The sequence below is a fragment of the Anomaloglossus baeobatrachus genome, chromosome 3 (assembly GCF_048569485.1).
Source record: "Anomaloglossus baeobatrachus isolate aAnoBae1 chromosome 3, aAnoBae1.hap1, whole genome shotgun sequence".
Classification (NCBI taxonomy): Eukaryota; Metazoa; Chordata; class Amphibia; order Anura; family Aromobatidae; genus Anomaloglossus; species Anomaloglossus baeobatrachus.
The window spans coordinates 502,798,531-502,821,664 of NC_134355.1; the positions used below are offsets into that span (position 1 = coordinate 502,798,531).

Consider the following 23,134-nt stretch of genomic DNA (forward strand, 5'->3'; position numbering starts at 1 on the left):
AGGTAGCAAGGGTTTCATTTCACATATGTTCCACCATGATTTTACATACTTCTTTCTGTATCGTTAATTTCAATTTCAGTCTCTTTGAATGAGGTTCTGTCCAAATAAAGCCAGCATCGATGAGACGCACCTATAGAAAAATGGCACCAACATAATCAGTGTCTAACTTCAATGATAATCTGAACACTGAACTCATTTGAAGTCTGCGAGTAGCATAAAGTGTACGTGACTGTTAACGTGTATGAGATGTATGGGAGGGCAAGTGACATAAAAAAAAATGGAGATCACAGGCTAGTACAGTCATCTCTCCCCCTGTACTGACATTGTGCAGCCGTAGAAGCGGGAAGCCGGCTAACAGACTCCCAATAAAGAAGGCAGAGAGGGTTTATTACCAGCTTTGCCTTCCTGATCATTCTATATATAATGCTGAATAAACACTTCCTATAAAAGTATAGGAAGAACTAACAGTGCTTCCTTCTCCGATCCCAGTGATCATCAGGTGCAGATCAAAATCAGATTAGCTGTTGGGAAGGGGCCAATATACCAGCCCAAGTTACAGGGAAATTCAGCAAAAATAAACATGCATTTAAAATGTTGAAATAAACCTTAAAAAAAAAATTGCTGCAGAAAGGGATATACATTTTTAAATCCTTTTTAGTGGTGCGTTCTAGTCTTTAAAAAAATAAAAAATGTACAAAATAGACATGTCATTTAATTTATCTTCCCATTTTCCTCCCAATACCACCCGTCCATGAAAATATGAAAAAGTGACATAAAAATTGCACCTTGTTGGGATATTGAAATAATGGTTGCAGCCCTCATTTTAATGATTAAATATCAGGCAAACACTAGATGCATAAAAATATCCTAACTAAGGTTCTGCACATCCACATCTATCTACCAGGTATCTTATAATTTTATCTATCACATTATAATAATGCTTCAATGGGAGACATGATCTGCTGAACAGAAATACTTTGCCTTGACAGCACAAACATTACAGGTCGCTAACTGGATTTAGTTCCATGCTGTGCAAAAATAGAAGGTGATGCTAAGACGGAATAAGCCGATCACCCTGATGATATGTGGCTCGGAGGCCGTAATCTCCACAAGCAGCCCCAGCACACGAGATGTCAAATGTGTCACTAAGACCACCCGATCCCTGCACATTGGTGGTGAAGCCTGGGTCCGGGTCACCCATCAATGTCAGAAAAAAGTTTAAATTAGGTGTTCAAATCAGTCCACTGGGGCTTGTGTCTTTACAGCGGGAAAATCTGAACCTGAGGAGCATTTTGGATTCTTTGTGAATAGGGCACATTAGTGGTTAGTACGGTTTTCTTACACCGCTGGGGTCCTGGATCTGAATCCCACCTAGAGTAATATCTTAATGGAGTTTATATGATTTCCTCTGGTTTCCTCCAAAACCCCAAAAACATACCGGTAATGAAACTGGCCCACATGCATATGTGATAAGACATTGGATTGAGCCCTACTTGGGACCACAGCAATCCCAGTATAGCACAGTTTAGAGAAATGAAATAAGTGCTTCACATGTATCCCTGATGGAGAGACGAGGATCACACTGCACATCTGGAAAGCAGATTATCCTACGGTCTTCAAGGAATTAGACATTAAAGAAGTTTTCCACTCTTCAGAAAAAGTTGTCCCAAAATAATAAAACCTGTGTAAAATAACAAAATCAGATAGGACGCACCCTCCCCAGGTCCAGCGCTGTCTCCCTGCTCAATTATGAGTGTTTTGGTTGCAGTGGCGACGTCATGTTGACAGATCACTTCACCACCACAGCAACTCTGCAAATGAAGACCGCACCAGTCAGGGAGCTCATGACTGGCTGCAGCGGTGAGGTCAGCTGTCAATGTGATGTGATGCAGTTAAAACAAAGACCAAAGCAGTAGCAGAGAACCAGCATTGGACTAGGGGAAGGTGAGCACTATGTGGTTTTGTTATCTTACAGGAGTTCTATTATTTGGGGACCACTTATTTTGCTAGTGGAAAAATCCTTTAAGGCCCTGTGCACACACTGCGTTTTTGCTGCAGCTTTTCTTCGTGTTTTGCTGCAGAATTAGTGCACTTTTTCGTTTGTTTTTTTGTTCATAAGCTTCCTGCAGTCCTTCCCCAACAAAGTCTACGAGAAATCCAAAATGCTGTGCGCATGTTGCGTCTTTTTTCCTTACAGATTTTGGTACAGAATTTCTGCAGCAAAAAGAAGCAGCGTGTCACTTCTTTTCTGAGTTTTTCCCTGTGTTTTGCAAACCATTGACAATGTTAAAAAACCACAGGGACAAAACCACAGGCAAAAACGCAGTATATCCGCACCAAAAAGCGCATGCATTTTTGGTGTGGATTTTCAGTAGCTATGTGCGTTTTTCTGCCAAAAGGTGCGTTTTTCGCTGGAGAAACAAATCTGCACTGTGCGCACATAGCCTTAAAAGAGGTTTTCCACTACGAACGTGATCCTTTTTCTTTTATCCTAACTCTTCCTAACTAACACTTTCCTAACATACTTCTGCTACCTACCCTGCTTCTCTAAGCTGATCTCTCTGTGGAACATTTATTCCTATTTTAATGTTTCAGCTAAGATCCTTCTGGTCTGGAGACTGGAATCAGTCCAACTGAGCAGGGCACAGTACTGGTGAGGGTCAGCAATACTTCTCAGTGAGTGACAGTAGTCTGGCCACGCATTCCCAAGCAGATCATGCAATGTGATGACCTATCTAATGATCAGCACATTGCAGCACTGGTCACATGAAAGCATCGCACTGTAAATCAGGCTGAGAGGAGAGTGAAGAGTGATATGGGCATGCGCGCCCAGACAGCGTCACTCACAGAGAGGCAACCCTGCCCCCACCAAGAACGTGCCCAGCTCAGTTGGTCCGATTTTGGTCTCCAGACTGGAAGGATCAAAGCTAAAACATCAATATAGGAATATATCAGCTGCAGAGAGATCAGCTTACAGGAGCAGGGTAGGTAGCAGAAGTATATCAGGAAAGTGTTAGTTAGGAATAGTTAGGACAAATGAAAGGGGGTCACATTAATAGTGGAAAACCTTTTATGTTTTGAGCTGGTTATACCAAAGCACTGACTGCAATTGTGTAAATTACTTTTTAGAAATTACGAGTCCATACTACTATACCAAAAGAATTTTTCCCTATAAGATAAGAATTTTTTTTTTTTAATAATTGCTACATCTGTCCCATAACAAATGCAGAAATAATACTCCACAATCATCAGTCACACCTTGCTCAAAGAAGCCTTCAGTTTTTTCAGACACAAAGTGAGCAGCTCTCTCGACTCCAAGGCGCACTGCATCCATGTTCCCGGAGGTTGTAGATAGCTAAAGAAGAGGAAAAAGAATAGCACAACAGTCACTCACAGCTCATTGCTGCATGAGCTCAGTATATTGGACTGGGAACATCTTTAAGAACTGGAATTTATTTTTTGTTTAATACATCATTAATGCATGTGAAAGAGAGAAACTATGATATATCTTATTAGAGAAATCCGCTTCCTTCCCGTCCTGGATTGATTTTTCATTCTCAAAATGATCAAATCAGGAGTAAAGTCTGTCTTCAAATACAGACTCTCCCATTATGGAGATAGGAGATGACAGCTGGTGCTTATAAAGTTGTATGAAGAACTGCAACTTCTTTCAAGAGAACTTTCTGCAGAATTTCTGTTTCTGCCTCCACCTCCTCCATCACCATACAATTTTAAAAGCAACAACTGCCATCTCCTATCTCAGTAATGGGAAAATAGATCTTCAAGGAAGACCGATTTTACCAAGGAACTGAGAATAAAGACCAATCCAGGAGGAGAAAGAAGCAGATTTGTCTGATAAGATATATTACAGAGTTTCTTGTTTTCATGCATACGACTGATTTATGAAATAAAAATGAAAACAACCTTTACGCTTAGGTTTCAAGAGGTCGTATATTTCAAAACTATATCCTTGGGTTAAAAGAAGGGAATTTTGTTTACTTACCGTAAATTCCTTTTCTTCTAGCTCCAATTGGGAGACCCAGACAGTGGGTGTATAGCTACTGCCCTCTGGAGGCCGCACAAAGAACTACACTTAAAAGTGTAAGGCCCCTCCCCTTCTGGCTATACACCCTCCCGTAGGAGTACAGATTCCTCAGTTTTAGTACCAAAGCAAGAAGGAGGAAAGCCAATAACAGTTTCAAAAACAAATTCAATCCGATAACACGATCGGAGAACTTAAGAAACAACATGAACAACATGTGCACCCGAAAAAACGAAACCCTAAGAACAAATAGGGCGGGTGCTGGGTCTCCCAATTGGAGCTAGAAGAAAAGGAATTTACGGTAAGTAAACAAAATTCCCTTCTTCTTTTTCGCTCCTAATTGGGAGACCCAGACAGTGGGACGTCCAAAAGCAGTCCCTGGGTGGGTAAAAAGATACCACATGAACGGGCTGTCAGACAGCCTCCTCCTACAGGTGGGCCACCGCCGCCTGAAGGACCTGTCTACCTAGGCTGGCATCTGCCGAAGCGTAGGTATGCACTTGATAGTGTTTGGTAAACGTGTGCAGACTCGACCAGGTAGCCGCCTGGCACACTTGCTGAGCCGTAGCCTGATGCCGTAATGCCCAGGACGCACCCACGGCTCTGGTAGAATGGGCCTTCAGTCCAGATGGAATCGGAAGCCCAGCAGAACGGTATGTGTGAAGAATTGGTTCCTTGATCCACCGCGCCAGGGTGGATTTGGAAGCTTGCGATCCCTTATGCTGACCAGCGACTAGGACAAAGAGCGCATCAGAACGGCGTAGAGCCGCCGTGCGAGAAATGTAAATCCTGAGTGCTCTCACCAGGTCCAACAGATGTAAACCCTTTTCAAATTGGTGAACTGGATGCGGACACAAAGATGGTAAAGTGATATCCTGATTGAGATGAAAGGAAGAAACCACCTTGGGAGAAAACTCTGGAATTGGACGCAGTACTACCTTGTCTTGGTGAAACACCAGGAAGGGAGATTTGCAAGATAACGCCGCTAGCTCGGACACTCTTCGAAGAGACGTGACCGCCACAAGAAAAACTACCTTTTGTGAAAGCCGAGAAAGGGGAACCTCTTTCAAAGGCTCGAAAGGCGGCTTCTGGAGAGCAATGAGAACCTTGTTCAGATCCCAGGGTTCCAATGGCCGTCTGTAAGGAGGAACGATATGACAAACTCCTTGGAGAAACGTGCGTACTTTAGAAAGCTGTGCCAAGCGCTTCTGAAAGAATACGGATAGCGCGGAGACTTGACCCTTAAGAGAGCTAAGCGACAAACCTTTTTCCAACCCAGACTGCAGGAAGGAAAGAAAAATTGGCAATGCAAATGGCCAGGGAGAAAACCCTTGAGCCAAGCACCACGCTAAGAAAATCTTCCACGTTCTGTGATAGATCTTAGCTGAGGATGGTTTTCTAGCCTGTCTCATTGTGGCAACAACTTTATGGGATAAACCTGAGGCCGCTAGGATCCAGGACTCAATGGCCACACAGTCAGGTTCAGGGCCGCAGAATTCAGATGGAAAAACGGCCCTTGAGACAGCAAATCTGGACGGTCTGGAAGTGTCCACGGTTGGCCTACCGTGAGATGCCACAGATCCGGGTACCACGACCTTCTTGGCCAATCTGGAGCGACGAGTATGGCTCGATGGCAGTCGGACCTGATTTTCCGGAGAACTCTGGGTAACAATGCTAGAGGTGGGAACACATAGGGGAGTCGGAATTGCGACCAATCCTGAACCAAGGCGTCTGCCGCCAGTGCTCGGTGATCGTGAGACCGTGCCATGAAAACTGGGACCTTGTTGTTGTGCCGTGACGCCATCAGATCGACGTCCGGCGTCCCCCAGCGGCAACAGATCTGCTGAAACACGTCCGGGTGAAGGGACCATTCTCCTGCGTCCATGCCCTGGCGACTGAGAAAGTCTGCTTCCCAGTTTTCCACGCCTGGGATGTGAACTGCGGATATGGTGGACGCTCTGCTTTCCACCCACGTCAAAATCCGTTGGACTTCTTGAAAAGCTTGGCGACTGCGTGTTCCCCCTTGGTGGTTGATGTACGCCACCGCCGTAGAATTGTCCGACTGAATCCGAATCTGCTTGCCTTCCAGCCATTGTTGGAAGGCTCGCAGGGCAAGATAGATTGCTCTGATTTCCAGAACATTGATCTGCAGGGTGGACTCTTCCAGAGTCCACATCCCCTGAGCCCTGTGGTGGAGATACACCGCTCCCCACCCTGATAGGCTCGCATCCGTCGTGACCACTGCCCAGGACGGGGGAAGGAACGACTTTCCCTGTGACAATGAGGTGGGGAGAAGCCACCAACGGAGAGAGTCCTTGGCAGTCTGAGAGAGGGAGACAGTCCTGTCGAGGGACGTCGATTTCCCGTCCCATTGGCGTAGAATGTCCCATTGTAGAGGGCGCAGATGAAACTGCGCGAACGGGACTGCCTCCATTGCTGCTACCATCTTTCCTGAACTCTATCCTGTACCCGTGAGACAGAATATCCCTCACCCAACGGTCTTTGACGTGTGACAGCCAGATGTCGCCAAAGTGGGAAAGCCTCCCACCGACCGCGGGTGTGGGAATCGGAGACCGCAAGTCAGGAGGACGCCGTCTTGGCAACGGTTCCTCCGGCTGTCCTTTTTGGGCGTGACTGAGACCTCCAAGAATCTGAGCGTCTCTGGTCTTTTTGAGTCTTTTTTGACGAGGCGAATTGGGACCTGCCCGGTCCTCGAAAGGACCGATAACCAGACTGACCCTTCCTCTGTTGGGGTCTGTTTTGTCTGTGTTGCGGTAAGGATGAGTCCTTACCCTTGGAGTGTTTGATGATTTCATCCAAACGCTCTCCAAACAATCGGTCACGAGAAAAAGGCAAATTGGTTAAGCACTTCTTGGAATGAGAATCTGCTTTCCAATGTCTCAACCACAGGGCCCTACGCAAAACAACGGAGTTGGCTGACGCCACTGCCGTGCGGCTTGTAGCGTCAAGAACAGCATTAATCGCGTACGACGCGAATGCCGCCATTTGCGAGGTCAATGGTGCTACCTGCGGGGCACATGCACGTGTGACGGAGTCAACTCGCGCAAGCCCGGCTGAGATAGCTTGGAGTGCCCATACGGCCGCAAAAGAAGGCGCTAATGACGCTCCAATCGCTTCATAGATGGATTTCAGCCAGAGCTCCATCTGCCTGTCAGTGGCATCTTTAAGTGCCGCTCCATCTTCAACTGCAACCAAGGATCTAGCTGCAAGCCTGGAAATTGGAGGATCCACTTTTGGACACTGGGTCCAACCCTTGACCACCTCAGGGGGAAAAGGATAGCGTGTATCTTTAAGCCGTTTAGGAAAACGCCTTTCAGGATAAGCGTGGGGTTTCTGGATTGCGTCTCTAAAGTCAGCGTGGTCCAGAAAAGTGCTTAAAGTACGCTTAGGGTATCTGAAATGGATTCTCTCGTGCTGCGAAGCTGACTCCTCCACAAGAGGAGCTGGTGGGGAAATATTTAACATCTTATTGATGTTAAATATAAGATCATTAACTATGGCGTCACCATCTGGTGTATCTAGATTGAGAGCGGTCCCAGGATCAGAATCCTGATCAGTTACGTCCGCCTCATCACCCATAGATTCATCTCGCTGGGATCCTGACCATTGAGATGAATGTGAAGGCCCGTCATAGCGAGCCCGCTTAGGCTGCCCGGGGCCATCGTCCGAGTCAGAGTCTTCACCCTGAGGTGTATATGCCCGTCCCGGAGCTTGGAGCTGAGGGGGACCAGGGGGCAATGATTGCACAGTGTCCGTGGCCTGAAGTACAGGCCTAGCTCGCAATGTGTCAAGAATTTGTGACATAGTGAGAGACATTCTGTCAGCAAAAGCTGCAAACTCAGTTCCTGTCACCTGGACAGCATTCACAGGTGGTACACCCTGGGACACGTCCAGCAGAGGTCCCGACTGTGCAAGCGCCGCAGGGGCCGAGCACTGCACACAATGGGGGTCCGTGGAGCCTGCCGGTAGAAAAGTCCCACAAGCGGTGCAGGAGGCATATAATGTCTGTGCCTTGGCACCCTTGCGTTTTACGGACGACATGTTGCTGGCTCTCTGCAATGTGAGAGAGTCTATAGGCAAAGGGCGACCAGCGCTATGCAATACAAAGTATTTGTAGAAACAAAATACTAAGAATAATACTGGCACAAGAGGGGGTGAGCCCTGAGGGCTGCTTACCGCCCGCTGAATAGCGGGTAAGAGGCTGCAGATTCCTTGTCTGGGTCTCCCCGGCTCCCCTCTGCAGCTCAGCGTGTCAGCAGGAATGGCTGCCGGCGTCTGTGGAGAGGGGCGGTCCGTGGGAGTTCCCAAACAAAAGTGCGGGAAACAGTGTCCCCTCTGTGCCGATTGTGAGGGCTGGAGTATGTAAAAACGACTCCAGCCCTCAGCGCTGATGCACTGGCCAGCGTCCCGCCCCTCTCCTGACTGGCAGGTCCGGGGGCGGGAACGAACGGAAGCAGGCCGCAAAAGCCGGGGACTCGAGTTATCAGCGCGGCCGCCGTAAAAGCGCGGGCCGCGCTGAAGTCCCCGGCGCACCACAAGTGCCAGCCGCGCCGCAGTCCCAGCGGCCGGCATGACCGATTCCTAGACGTGGCCAGCGTCCCGCCCCTCTCCTGACTGGCAGGTCCGGGGGCGGGAACGAACGGAAGCAGGCCGCAAAAGCCGGGGACTCGAGTTATCAGCGCGGCCGCCGTAAAAGCGCGGGCCGCGCTGAAGTCCCCGGCGCACCACAAGTGCCAGCCGCGCCGCAGTCCCAGCGGCCGGCGCGACCGATTCCTAGAAGTGTGCCTGCTTCAGCGAAGCTGAATGAGGCCTGGCACAAGCACCGTAGCGCTGATGTCCCCCGGCGCACTACAACACCCAGCATGCTGCGGTGTGAGCGCCAAATGCACGGGGACACAGAGTACCTTGAGGAAGCAGGGCCATGTCCCTGATGTACTCCGCTCCATCCAGCATCTTCTCCAGGGGCTGTAGATGGAGCACGGTCTCAGTGCCTGGAGACCGGTAAATCCCACTTCACCCAGAGCCCTGTAAAAAGGGATGGGGAAGGAATCAGCATGTGGGCTCCTGCCGCCGTACCCGCAATGGGTACCTCAACCTTACAAACACCTCCGACATACAGTGGGGTGAGAAGGGAGCATGCTGGGGACACTATATGTGTCCTCTTTTCTTCCATCCGACATAGTCAGCAGCTGCTGCTGACTAAAAACAATGGAGCTATGCGTGCGTGTCTGACCTCCTTGCGCACAAAGCTAAAACTGAGGAATCTGTACTCCTACGGGAGGGTGTATAGCCAGAAGGGGAGGGGCCTTACACTTTTAAGTGTAGTTCTTTGTGCGGCCTCCAGAGGGCAGTAGCTATACACCCACTGTCTGGGTCTCCCAATTAGGAGCGAAAAAGAAAGCTTCTTTTTAGGCAGAATTCACCTGGCATTTTAACATGTGTATGTTTTTGTCTGTTTTATTTTTGTTTGTGAAAAATACTAAAAAAAAAAAAAGAGAGAATTTTGTTTACTTACCGTAAATTCTTTTTCTTGTAGTTCCGACATGGGAGACCCAAACCATGGGTGTATAGCTACTGCCTCCGGAGGACACACAAAGTACTACACTCAAACGTGTAGCTCCTCCCTCCGGGCTATATACACTCCCTGGATGACAATCTACCCAGTTCAGTGCAAAAGCTGAAGGAGGACATCCACTCATAAGTAGAGATAGAGTAAAACTCGGCAAAACCAGAACTCTGTTTACTAACAACAGCCGCTGAAACACACGGAACAAAAAACTGCCAACAGGCAACAGGGAGGGTGCTGGGTCTCCCATGTCGGAACTACAAGAAAAAGAATTTACGGTAAGTAAACAAAATTCTCTTTTTCTTTATCGTTCCTTCCATGGGAGACCCAAACCATGGGACGTACCAAAGCAGTCCATGGGTGGGAAATAAACCAAACTGAGAAGTAGGCAAAACCTAACTTCACAAATGGGCGACAGCCTCCTGAAGGATGCGTCTGCCCAAGCTCGCATCTGCCGAAGCATGAGCATGCACTTGGTAGTGCTTCGAAAAAGTGTGCAGACTGGACCAAGTGGCAGCCTGACACACCTGCTGAGCCGTAGCCTGGTGCCTGAAAGCCCAGGAGGCACCGACAGCTCTGGTCGAGTGCGCCTTAATCCCCGGCGGGGGAGGCACCTGAGAACACTGGTAGGCATCGGCGATAGCCGACCTAACCCAACGAGCCAGGGTCGGTTTAGAAGCAGAGAGACCCTTGCGCTGACCCGTGGCTAGCACAAAAAGTGAGGTGCACCGGTGCGTGACACATAGATTCGGAGCGCCCGCACCAAATCCAAGGTGTGCAACGCCTTCTCAAAGCGATGCACAGGGGCCGGACAAAGAGAGGGCAATGAAATGTCCTGGTTAAGGTGGAAGGAAGACACCACCTTAGGGAGAAAGTCCGGAGTCGGACGAAGAACCACCTTGTCATGGTGAAACACCAAAAAGGGGGATTCCGAAGAAAGCGCAGCCAAATCAGAAACTCTCCTGAGAGAAGTTATGGCTACTAGAAAGACAACTTTCTGTGAAAGTCTAGACAAAGGAACCTCCCTGAGAGGCTCAAAAGGGGGTTTCTGTAAGGCCGTGAGGACCAGATTAAGGTCCCAGGGATCCAAGGGCCGCCGGTAAGGAGGGATGATGTGAGATGCGCCCTGCATGAAGGTGCGCACCTGAGCCAGTCGGGCGATACGCCGCTGGAACAATACCGACAAAGTCGACACCTGTTCCTTGAGGGAATTGAGGGACAGACCTAACTGTAGACCTGACTGTAGAAAAGACAGGATGGTCGGCAAGGAGAACGGCCAAGGAGCATGGCCGGAAGAGCGACACCAGGACAGGAAATTCTCCAAGTCCTGTGGTAAATCTTGGCCGAGGAAGACTTCCGAGCCTGAGTCATGGTGGAGATGACCTCACAGGGAATGCCTGAAGCCGTCAGGATCCAGGACTCAAGAGCCACGCCGTCAATCTGAGAGCCGCAGAATTCTGGCGGAAGAACGGACCTTGAGAGAGAAGGTCTGGGCGGTCCGGGAGATGCCACGGCACCTCTACGGACAGATGGAGCAGGTCTGGGTACCAAGCTCGCCTGGGCCAGTCCGGAGCAATGAGTATGACTCGACGGCCCTCCGTTCCGATCTTGCGCAGAACCCTGGGCAAGAGCGCTAGAGGGGGAAACACATAGGCCAGACGGAACTGAGACCAATCTTGAACCAGTGCGTCTGCTGCGAAGGCTTGAGGATCGTGGGAGCGAGCCACGTAAACCGGAACCTTGTTGTTGTGCCGGGAAGCCATTAGATCCACTTCCGGAGTGCCCCATTTGCGGCAGATCGATCTGAACACTGACGGATGCAGGGCCCACTCGCCGCCGTCCACGGTTTGACGGCTGAGATAATCGGCCTCCCAGTTTTCCACGCCTGGGATGTGGACTGCAGATATGGTGGACTTGAAGTCCTCCGTCCACTGGAGGATTCGTTGAACCTCCAACATCGCCAGACGGCTGTGAGTCCCGCCCTGGTGATTGATGTAGGCAACAGCTGTCGCGTTGTCCGACTGAACCAGAATGTGCTTGCCCGCCAACAGGTGGTGAAAGTCTAGGAGAGCTAGAAACACAGCTCTGATCTCCAGCACATTGATCGGGAGGGCTGATTCGGACGGAGTCCAAGTGCCCTGTGCTCGGTGATGGAGAAATACCGCTCCCCAACCGGAGAGGCTGGCATCCGTGGTGAGGATCACCCAGGACGGAGTCAGGAAGGAGCGTTCCTGTGACAGGGAGAGGGGCTGAAGCCACCACTGAAGGGAGTTCCTGGCCTGTGATGACAGAGCCACCAGCCTGTCCAAGGAAGAGATCCGCTTGTCCCAACAGCGGAGAATGTCCAGCTGCAAGGGACGCAGATGGAACTGGGCAAAGGGAACCGCTTCCATTGACGCCACCATCTGACCCAGCACCTGCATGAGGTGTCTGATGGAATGACGGCGGTGCCTCAGCAGAGAGCGCACCGCCAGACGAAGGGACTGCTGTTTGACTAAGGGCAACTTGACAAGTGCCGGCAGAGTCTCGAATTGCATCCCTAGGTACAGAAGTACCTGGGTCGGGGTCAGAGTGGACTTGGGCAGGTTGACAAGCCACCCGAACTGAACTAGCGTGGCGACAGTGAGAGAGACACTCCGCTGGCAGTCTACACTGGATGAGGCCTTGACTAGAAGGTCGTCCAGGTAAGGAATCACTGCCAATCCCTGGAGGTGCAGGACCGCAACCACTGCTGCCATGATCTTGGTGAACACTCGAGGGGCCGTGGCTAAGCCAAAGGGAAGAGCCACGAACTGGAAATGTTCCTCTCCGATTGCAAAGCGTAGCCAACGCTGGTGTGAGACCGCAATAGGCACATGCAGATAGGCATTTCTGATGTCGATGGATGCCAGAAAATCTCCTTGGGTCATTGAGGCAATGACCGATCTCAGAGATTCCATGCGAAAGTGCCACACCAGAACATGCTTGTTGAGAAGCTTGAGATCCAGGATGGGCCGGGAGGAACCGTCCTTCTTGGGGACTAGAAAGAGGTTTGAGTAGAAACCGCTGAACCGTTCCCGGGCGGGAACCGGAACAATTACCCCGTTGGCCTGCAGGGATGCCACAGCCTGAGAGAAGGCGGCGGCCTTGGAGCAAGAGGGTGTGGACAGAAAAAATCTGTTTGGCGGGCTGGAAGAAAATTCTATCCTGTAGCCGTGGGAGATGATATCCCGCACCCACTGATCGGCGACGTGTTGGAACCACACGTCTCCAAAGTGGGAGAGCCTGCCACCGACCAAGGACGTTGCTGGCGCAGCCAGATAGTCAAGAGGAGGCTGCCTTAGTTGCAGCGGCTCCTCCGGTCTTTTGAGGACGCGGCTTTGCGCGCCAGTTCGATTTACGATCCTTGGCTGCGGTAGTGGACGCGGTCGAGGGCTTCGAGGATGACCAGTTAGAGGAACGAAAGGAACGAAACCTCGATTGGATCCTGCCCTGGACAGGTTTCCTGGCCTTAGTTTGAGGCAAGGAAGTACTCTTCCGCCAGTAGCCTCCTTTGATTATGTCATCCAGCTGTTCCCCAAACAGCCGGGACCCAGCAAAAGGGAGACTCGCAAGGTACTTTTTAGAGGAAGCGTCTGCTTTCCACTCTCGAAGCCACAAGATCCTGCGGATCGCGAGGGAGTTAGCGGAGGCCACCGCCGTGCGGTGAGAAGCCTCCAGGATGGCAGACATGGCGTAGGATGCAAAAGCCGAAGCTTGAGAAGTTAAGGCCCTCCATCTCAGGCATAGAGTCCCTGGTGAGGGAATGCATCTCCTCCAGAGAGGCAGAGACTGCCTTGAGAGCCCACACTGCCGCAAAAGACGGGGAGAACGAGGCTCCAGCCGCCTCATATACAGACTTGTCCAAAAGGTCAACCTGGCGGTCAGTGGGATCCTTAAGAGAAGTGCCATCAGCCACAGCTACGACTGTGCGGGCTGAGATTCTGGACACCGGAGGGTCTACCTTTTGGGGACTGAGCCCATTCCTTAACCACCTCTGGTGGAAAAGGGAAAACGGTCATCTGAACTACGCTTCGGAAAACGTTTGTCAGGACAGGCCCTGGGTTTGGTAACAGTGGTCTGAAAGCTGGAGTGGTTAAAAAACATACTTTTAGCTTTCTTAGGTGAGGTAAACTGGTGTATCTCTACCAGAGAGGCTTGTTCCTCAGACTCTGGTGGGTTGAGGTTCAGTACGGAATTAATGGACGCAATCAAGTCACTAACATCCGCATCACCCTCAGACAAGTCAATGGGGTACATAGAGGTAGCGTCTGAGCCCACAGTAAACGAGTCCTCCTCGCCCTGTACCTCGGTACGTGAATCAGAGCCGTGGGAAGAGGAAGGAGAAGGGTCCGTGCGTTTCCGTTTAGGGGGACGGGGTCCTGGGACATGCTCTGGGAGCTCCGCAGAGCTAGGAGCAGCCGAAGCACCCTGAGAAGGGGGGCTGATGCATGGTCAGCAGTGTCCGGGACAGCTGCCCCATGGAGTCGGCAAAAGACTGGGAAATAGCTTGTGAAAAAGGATGCTACCCAAGCCGGGGGTTCAGCCACCGGGGCCGAAGCAGCCGGAGGGACCCCTGCGGAGGCTCCAGGCTGAGACACAACCATGTTAGCACAGGCATCACAATGTGGGTATGTGCTTGGCTCTGGCAGAATGAGCTTACATGCAGTGCATATAGCGTACATGTTTTCAGCCTTGCTCCTCGTGACAGACATGCTGCTGAGGTGGAAGTTCTGCAGCCAGAATACACTCCTGTAGAATGCCTGAGAGTGTAATAAAAGTCCACAACCAGAGGTTGTGGCTTACCAGCCCGTGCTCTCTGTGTGCCCTCCGGATTCCACCGCTCCCCTGTGAAGCGTCAGCCTGCCTAACAGTATGCAGCTGCAGCATCCAGCGCCTTCCAGTGTAAGAACGCTGAGAAAATGGCGCTGGGAGAAAGAGGGGGGGCGTGTATAAGCCCAAGAGCGGGAAAAACGGAGGGCAGAGAGATACAGGGAGATATACAGGGGAGGGAACATCTCCCCAGAGAGGAGTGCCCTCCCCTCTGCTGGTCGGGCGGTGGGCGGCGCTGTATGCAAAACATGCAGAGAAGCCAAAACCGAAACTAGGCCCAAACTGAAGCCGGGGCCTAGATTTAAAAATGCGGCCGACGAGCAGGCACCTTCGGCGCGGTTCTCAGGGGAAATCCCCAGAATCGGCCGGAATTTACAGTAACGCTAAAACACATACTGTCCCCCTAATAAAAGTACCCGGGACCCCTGAAAAACGTCTCAATACTTAGCTTTGAGACGCAGGGCCATGTCCCTGGAGAGGGGGGTAAATGCTCCTTCCAGCAGGGACCAGACAGGGCTGCGGATGGAGACCGGTCTTCTGCAGGCAGAGAGGACCGTGGAGGCTCCCACTTCAACCCAGAGCCTCTTAGAGGATGTGAAGGAGCGCGGCATGTGAAGGCTCCAGCCTTATAAAGTCAACCTTAACAGCACCGCCGACAGAGTGGGGTGTGAAGGGACATGCCGGGAGACCAGACTGGACCCGCTTTTCTTCCAAATCTTTAAAATTAAAATAAAAATGAGAAAAAAATATCAGAGAATGCAAGTGTGTGTATCCTCCTGAAACACAAAGCATTGAACTGGGTAGATTGTCATCCAGGGAGTGTATATAGCCCGGAGGGAGGAGCTACACGTTTGAGTGTAGTACTTTGTGTGTCCTCCGGAGGCGCTAGCTATACACCCATGGTTTGGGTCTCCCATGAAAGGAACGATAAAGAAAAACAAAGTCTGATAGGAAACTTTTTTTTTTTTGTTTCACTGAACGAGGCATATTAATCTAAATCCACCAGAATTTTGAGAGCAATTTTCACCATAAATTGTTTCACTTATTTGTTAATTGTTTTAGCCACTTTCTGCACAATGTTTGACATGGGAGCGCAATCTCTCAAACAGGGCATGGCCTATCATGCAAAATATAAAAAAAAAAGCAAAGTTAGGGCTGCACACCACTATCACAGTGGGGTACTGTTGAAAAAACACTCACAGACCCTCTAAGCTTTCACGAAGATGCGTTTATGGCACCATCTATTAGGATAGAGCTGGAATGCAACCTTATACTTGGCAGCTGTTCTTAATGCCCCAGATCTTCCTATCCAAACAGCAGGATTCTCTATAAATCAGAGATGCCTAGACAATGTAAATCCATTCAAAACTTGTTTTCTATTTTAAAATGCAATCAGTGTACTTACTAAAGAGAATAAATTAGTCAGTGCATCAATATAATCCAAGTTCAGGAAAACAAATCCATGCATTCATTGTCCTGTCCGACCCCAGAAGAAGCCAAAAGGGGGGAAACCCTGGGATCATGCAAGACGATGAGAGTATTGAGCTGATATACGCACTATCCTAAGCGCTTGTGAGTGCGCCAATTGTATTTTAAAATAGAACATTTGTGAATCGCTTTACACTTGGTCTTGGCTACTCTTTCATAGAAAATTAGGATGTTTATTTGGAGACAAAATGTCATAGATATCTGCCAAGTGTAAAGCCAAAATCTCACATCTAATCTAATGGATGCTGCCTGGTCCAAGTAGCTATAATATAATATATAAATATATATAAAATCTGCAGGGGTCTGGGAGTTTCTTTATGGCACCAGTGAGCAGTGTTGAGCAGCCCTGTTTTTCATTTTTATTTTCTTTTCTTTTTTTTTCAGACTTTCAGCTGTACAGAAAATTGCTATAATGACTTTATGTGTGTAATATTTTGGAACTTTATTGGCACTTTTTTACGTTTATATGTTTAATCATGGGAAGAGACCTGTCAATCAGAGTGACTGTGGCAGGGAGAAGCCGGCTTGGGACCACATTGGACTAATCATCTGAGACGCACTGTCCCCAGCCGGCTTTTCAGTATGTTGCAGCGTTTCAGAGTGAAGTATAGCGGGTTCAGTCGCACACCCAGGCTCTGATTCAGCCTGGGGTCAGACGGCCATATCAAAATGAGTGGACTGGCCAGCAGCTCCACTGACCCGAGCATGAGGGCTGTATAGAAATACATGAAGCAGTCATGCTCAGGTCAGGAGAGCCGCAGCCAGCGAGTGCACTGTGATGTGATACTTGTCAGCGTTATACGGCCGTCTGACCCCGGCATCATGCCGATTATAGTTCAGGCAGCACAAATCCGATCACATGTTCCTTTTAAGACTGGGTAATGTAAGTTTGCATTGACTAAGGATTTGGTATTATTGATAAATATGGCGTTATGTGCCAGGAACGTCTTTTTTTCTATATTAAAAAGGGAACCTGTCACCAGATTTGGGGCCTAGAAGCTACGGCCACCACCAGTGGGCTCTTATATAAAGCATTCTAACATGCCTTATATAAGAGCGCAGGCCACTGTGTATAATGTAAAAATCACTTTATATTACTTACCTAAACCGGTCGCTGCGGTGGAGTTGGGTCATATGGGCACCTCTGTTCTACGGTGTCGGCGCTTTTTCTTTTGACCATCTTTCTCGTCCAACATCTAAAGCTGGGGTGCATGACTCGTCCTACATCATGCACACGCGCTGGCATTGCAGTCCTGAGCAGGGCAAATCAAAGTATTGTAGTGCACTTGCGCAGGACCGGCGAGTGTGGATGACGTAGGACATGTCATGCACAGGTTTCAGAAGGAGGACGAAGATGGCAAAAAGAGGAAGCGCCGGTACCGGAGAACAGGGACGCCCATATGACCCAACTCCATCGCAGCGACCATTTAGGTAAGTATTATAAAGTGATTTTTACGTTCTACACAGCATGTTAGAATGCTGTATATAAGAGGCCGGTGGTGGTGGCCGCAGCTTAAAGGCCACTTCTGCTGACAGGTTACCTTGAATGAAAACACAATGAACATTTGTAGAACTACAAGTAACAAGGGCGCCAGCGCTTTTCACAAGTTCAGTAAAAGGTGTATTCATTATGCAGAACAGGAGTCCCCATCTATGGCTCCACAACCACTTGCGGCTCACGGGCCTATAATGTGTGGTTTGCAGTAGAACTAAATCTAACAAACCGATGTCAAAAGCAGGTCTCCAGATGGCGATTATCTGCACACCGAAGAGCTGATCTATATGCACAGAAACTCGCTTAAAGGGATTGTCTAGTCTAAAATCAGTAAGTCTGCAGTCACTCTATGTAACTGCAGACTTCTGAATCCTCACATCGCACACTGTACACGGTGAGGATTCTCTGGGAACGGCGGTCACAAGTATGTGATATGTATACTCCCAGTCAGAATCCAACTAGAAGAGAGCGGGCTCGATCAATGCAAACATACTGAGCGAGGCTGCGCCCCCTCTAGGCAGATTCCGACTGGAGTATACATATCACAACTCACAGCCACGTGATCGCCGTTCCCGGCTCTGACACCGGAGAATCCTCAGCACACACACAATACACTGTGAGGAGTCACAAGTCTGCAGTCACAGAAGAAAAATAATTGCTTGTTGTTAAACAATGTGGTGAATCCAGTTTAATAAAAGAAGGGAATTTTGTTTACTTACCGTAAATTCCTTTTCTTCTAGCTCCAATTGGGAGACCCAGACAATTGGGTGTATAGCTTATGCCTCCGGAGGCCACACAAAGTATTACACTAAAAGTGTAAAGCCCCTCCCCTTCTGCCTATACACCCCCCGTGCATCACGGGCTCCTCAGTTTTGGTGCAAAAGCAAGAAGGAGGAAAAAATTATAAATTGGTTTAAAGTAAATTCAATCCGAAGGAATATCGGAGAACTGAAACCATTCAACATGAACAACATGTATACACAAAGAACAACAGCCCGAAGGGCACAGGGGTGGGTGCTGGGTCTCCCAATTGGAGCTAGAAGAAAAGGAATTTACGGTAAGTAAACAAAATTCCCTTCTTCTTTGTCGCTCCATTGGGAGACCCAGACAATTGGGACGTCCAAAAGCAGTCCCTGGGTGGGTAAATAATACCTCATAATAGAGCCGTAAACGGCTCCGTCCTACAGGTGGGCAACCGCCGCCTGAAGTACTCGCCTACCTAGGCTGGCATCTGCCGAAGCATAGGTATGCACCTGATAGTGTTTCGTGAAAGTGTGCAGGCTCGACCAGGTAGCTGCCTGACACACCTGCTGAGCCGTAGCCTGGTGCCGCAAGGCCCAGGACGCTCCCACGGCCCTGGTAGAATGGGCCTTCAGCCCTGAGGGAACCGGAAGCCCCGAGGAACGATAAGCTTCGAGAATTGGTTCCTTGATCCACCGAGCAAGGGTTGATTTCGTGGATGTCAGCCTCCTTCGCACAAAGCATAAAAACTGAGGAGCCCGTGATGCACGGGGGGTGAATAGGCAGAAGGGGAGGGGCTTTACACTTTTAGTGTAATACTTTGTGTGGCCTCCGGAGGCATAAGCTATACACCCAATTGTCTGGGTCTCCCAATGGAGCGACAAAGAAAGCAATTATTTTCACACTTTTGGGAATGCTCAGATTAATTGATTTCAATTTGATTGAAGTTCCACGCTACATCTCATCTAGCGCAGTCACAGAGTGACTGCAGACTTGTGGATTTAGACCGGATTTCCCCTCTAAAGTTGGAGAGGTAAATTAAAGGTGTTGTGGAGGCTTTGGGCTCTGGTCTGCCGTCACTATGAGATTGCAGACTTGTGAATACTCATAGGATTCTCAGGTGCTGGGGGCAGTGGTCATGTGACAAGAATGTGAATTGCTTACTGCCGGACACATCCTGACTAGACCACTCCATTCACTTGTATTGAGCGAGGCTGTGCACGTCTAGTCAGCACGTGACAGCATGTAAGTGTGCCGCCCTGGCAAAACCAGGGTGTCACAGAGGTCTGCATCCATGTTTTGGTGCAGATCTCACTCTCCCTTGGGGAGTTTCCACACAAACACACACCAGCCAATCAGGCCCCACTCACCCCCCTCCTCAGGAAAAATGGGAGGGGGGGGAGAGAGAGGAGCTTGGTGAGAGCAGAGTTTGAGCTGCAGTCAGTCTGCTGGAGGGGAGAAGTCAGGGAGCAGCTCCCGTGGGGAGCTGGGAGAAAAACACCCGAATTGCACACACGGGTGTGGGACCCGTCCTCACAGCAGCCGGCCGTGGGCACCAGTTACCAGCAACTTGGTTAAATTCTGGATTCGTGTCAGTTATTGCTTATACTGTGAGTACTCCTGCACCACCCGGTTCAAGCCGTGGACTGCAGTCGTTACTCCCCAATCCATCACACCGGGGGTCCCAGGACATCAACACCCTACCCGTGGAGGGAAAATCACCACCTTGCTGGCCATTACTATCCCCGGGATCCTGTGACCGGCAGCGGTGGTGCTCCATTACCTCACCGCACACCACAGGTGGCGTCACGTAACATAGACTACCAAATCTCCCCTGTATATAATGCCCCTTTTCGTTGTGGTGCCTGGGATCACAGACTGGGTCACGCCACCGTGATACCTCCAGAAGCGACCCCTTGGCCCGGATCTGAGTACCCCCTATCCGTGGGCGACACATAAGCGAATTGCATACTTGTGGTCGTGCACTCACCCGAGCTCAGCCCCGGAGAATCCTCACAGCGTACTATGAGGATTCGCCGAGAATGGCAAGCTGCAGAGAGGATGGTACGGCCAGCTGAAGGTTTACAATAGTGTGGTGAGAGCACTTGATGTGGGGATACCAAATGGAGGTAAAGTGGGAACCCCTGCATGTAAAGATATGGCCTCAGGGTGATTTCTATGATCAAGTTTTAACTGTTATTATACTGATAATGGCGGCTCTGGGTGCCACTACTGTGGGGGCAGGAGCTGGATGTCACTACTCGGAGAAGGGGGGGGGGGGTTGTCTGACGACTCTGGACATTACTCTTTGGATTACGTCAGAACTTCAGAGATTTCTTTTTAATTAATAAATTGGTGAACAAGGGAGTGTGGGGGGAGTGTTTATTCCCAAATTGTATTATGTTAGAAAGTTGAGGATTTTTTTTTATTAATGAATTGGTGAACAAGGGTGTGTGACTGAGTCTTTATTCAAACCAACTTTTTTTTTCCTGCGTTTGTGTTTGGGGTTTTTTAACACTATACTTGCTGGGTTAGTAATGGTGGTGTCTGATAAACACCTACCCCTTACTAACCGCTGGGTTTGATGCCAGCTGTGAATTCACAGCTAACAATAACCCCAACAGTATTACCCTGACTGTCACCATATGAGGACATTAAATAAGTTTAAAAAACTGAGTGGGATCCCCTCTATTTCTGATAACTAGCCAAGATAAAGCAGACAGCTGAGGGTTGCTGACCGCAGTTCTCTGCTTTACCTGCACGGGCTATCAAAAATATAGTCGTTTATTTCTTTTTCTTTATTGTTTACAGTCGTGTGCCACCAACTTGCACATGCCGTAAAGCCTTTTCAACAAACTTTATTAGCAAACGAATAGTACTCGAACTCCGAGTCGGATATGGAATTTTTTTATTTCTTTCTTTATTTTTTTCAAAGTCCATGTTTGGGGCCGAGACCCGATCACCCGGTGTTCGGTACAAACCACAAACTTTAGACTTTGGGTTTGCTCATCACAGATATTAACCTACTTCGCGCTCTCCTATTTTCCTTTATTTTTATTTTAATAAAACACTTGAAATGAGAGGCGGTTTCTACAGGTGTGCCATATTGTACATGTGATACTATATTTGTTGGCTGAAAGAGTGGAAAGGTCTGTTATCTCGTACCTACCGTTCACACTGTTTGCAGAAATGGACTGACACTTGTTTCGGGATCCCTTCACTGATGTCAACTTGTGTTCGTAAACAGGCCACACACATATTTGCAGGGTTTGGGGGGATTGGAACACCACATTGGCAACAAAGGCTAGAAGAAAAAAAGAAAACACACTGAACATGCCGATAACTTAAGAAATACCATCTAGGTGCTAATTCCTCTGGAGAAGATGCGATATGACCGACGTCAGTAAGATGAACAATTCGAGGATCTGAACATCAAATATGAGTGAACAGTTTAAGATTCTCCAACTGTGCTGGTATCTTACACAGCGTTTTCACAGAAATATATAATAGCTTTATAAAGGTATTATATACCCAAAAATAAAATAAAAAGTCCTAATAATCCGAGATGTCAGCAGGGAGTGAACTATAACTTACCTGGTGCTCCTTTACACTAGTATATTCACAAGCTGCACTTTAATATGAGAAAAATGACAGCTTAATACACCACAAGGGAAGCCGGGAGGAAATGTAATGAATAGAGTAAAATCTACAAAAAATTTGCAACAAAATATCCCAGTTTTAAGGCAATTTGACACATCAATGTTTCCCGGTCTGAATACAGAATGTCCGGGAGTCTCCTGACCCAAACTCAACAGCTTCATGGGGCCGTCAGGAGTTCTGCGGTCGATCCGTGCACCACGCTCTGTACTCGATCACTAAACATGTGTGAATCTGGCCTAGAGAACTCATTGAGGATAACTTCTTACATGTTTCCTTGGCTGCTTTTGGAGGGTCCCGTCATGTACTCCATCCTGATCAATCTGGAAAATAAAGAAACATTTGGCCATTAAAATTTCTTGAAACAAAGTTATTGATTCCACAAAAAGCAGCATAACTGGGCTAATCAGACAGGAGGCCGATATCTGGAGTTATTCCTGCATTAGATGCTCAGTCGTTTTTGTATTAGGTTTTTGAGCCATGGTCAGAAGTAAATGGAAGATCTAGAAGAAAGCCTTCTCCTTCCTGCTGGATCCACATTCGGCAAATTGCACGTTTCCCTAAGGCTATGTGCGCACTAGAGCAAAATACCCGCGGATTTACCCGCGGATTTGCCGCGGAAATTTCTTGAGAAATGTCTGCAATCTTTGTGCAGACATTTCCCATGAAATTCTATGAGAAAAAAAAAAAAGCTGTGCGCACTGGTGCGGATTTTTCTCAAGAAAGTTTCTTGAGAAAAGTTTCTCGAGAAAGTTTCTTGAGAAAATGAACATGTCCATTAAATCCGCAGGTATCCCGCGGATTTCTGCAGTACAGACTGCAAAAATCCGCAGGGAACCACCCGCGGGAAAATCGCGGCAAATCCGCGGCAAATCCGCGGCAAATCTGCATGCGGTTTTGCCGCGGATTTTTTCCGGAGGTCAGCAAATCTTTCACTCCCAGAAGTTTCTCGAGAAGATTTTCTCGAGAAACTTCACATCTCTAGTGCGCACATAGCCTAAAATGTTCTGTACCTTTTTAAAAAAATCTATTAATTTAAAGATGTTTATTTTGTGACAAAGCCAGAAAGGAGTCACCGCTCCATCACAGCTCCGCTTAGCTCAGGGTAATCCAACACTTTTCTGACATGGAGTGAGGTTTGCAGCTAAGCTTTTCAGGGTGGAATATTCAACATCTAAATGTAACAACACTGCGGATGAGACGCCATATAATCTAATCACACGATGTAGAGAAAATCTACAGCAGAAATAAACAGGCGCTGCTACCCGACATC

At 48.8% G+C, this 23,134-nt stretch overlaps 1 protein-coding gene across 1 annotated transcript in view; it reads right to left on the reverse strand.

Moving 5' to 3' along the window:
- The window catches only part of NMD3 (NMD3 ribosome export adaptor), a 131,120-nt gene that overhangs the window by 98,916 nt on the left and 9,070 nt on the right, over nucleotides 1–23,134 (reverse strand). Inside the window, exons 2-5 of the mRNA XM_075338570.1 lie at nucleotides 22,131–22,184; nucleotides 21,374–21,508; nucleotides 3,259–3,355; nucleotides 50–130 (exon numbers count right to left, since the gene is read on the reverse strand). Of these exons, the coding sequence (XP_075194685.1) occupies nucleotides 50–130; nucleotides 3,259–3,355; nucleotides 21,374–21,508; nucleotides 22,131–22,174 (357 nt within the window). The 5' untranslated portion in view covers nucleotides 22,175–22,184. The remainder of the gene's footprint in view (nucleotides 1–49; nucleotides 131–3,258; nucleotides 3,356–21,373; nucleotides 21,509–22,130; nucleotides 22,185–23,134) is intronic.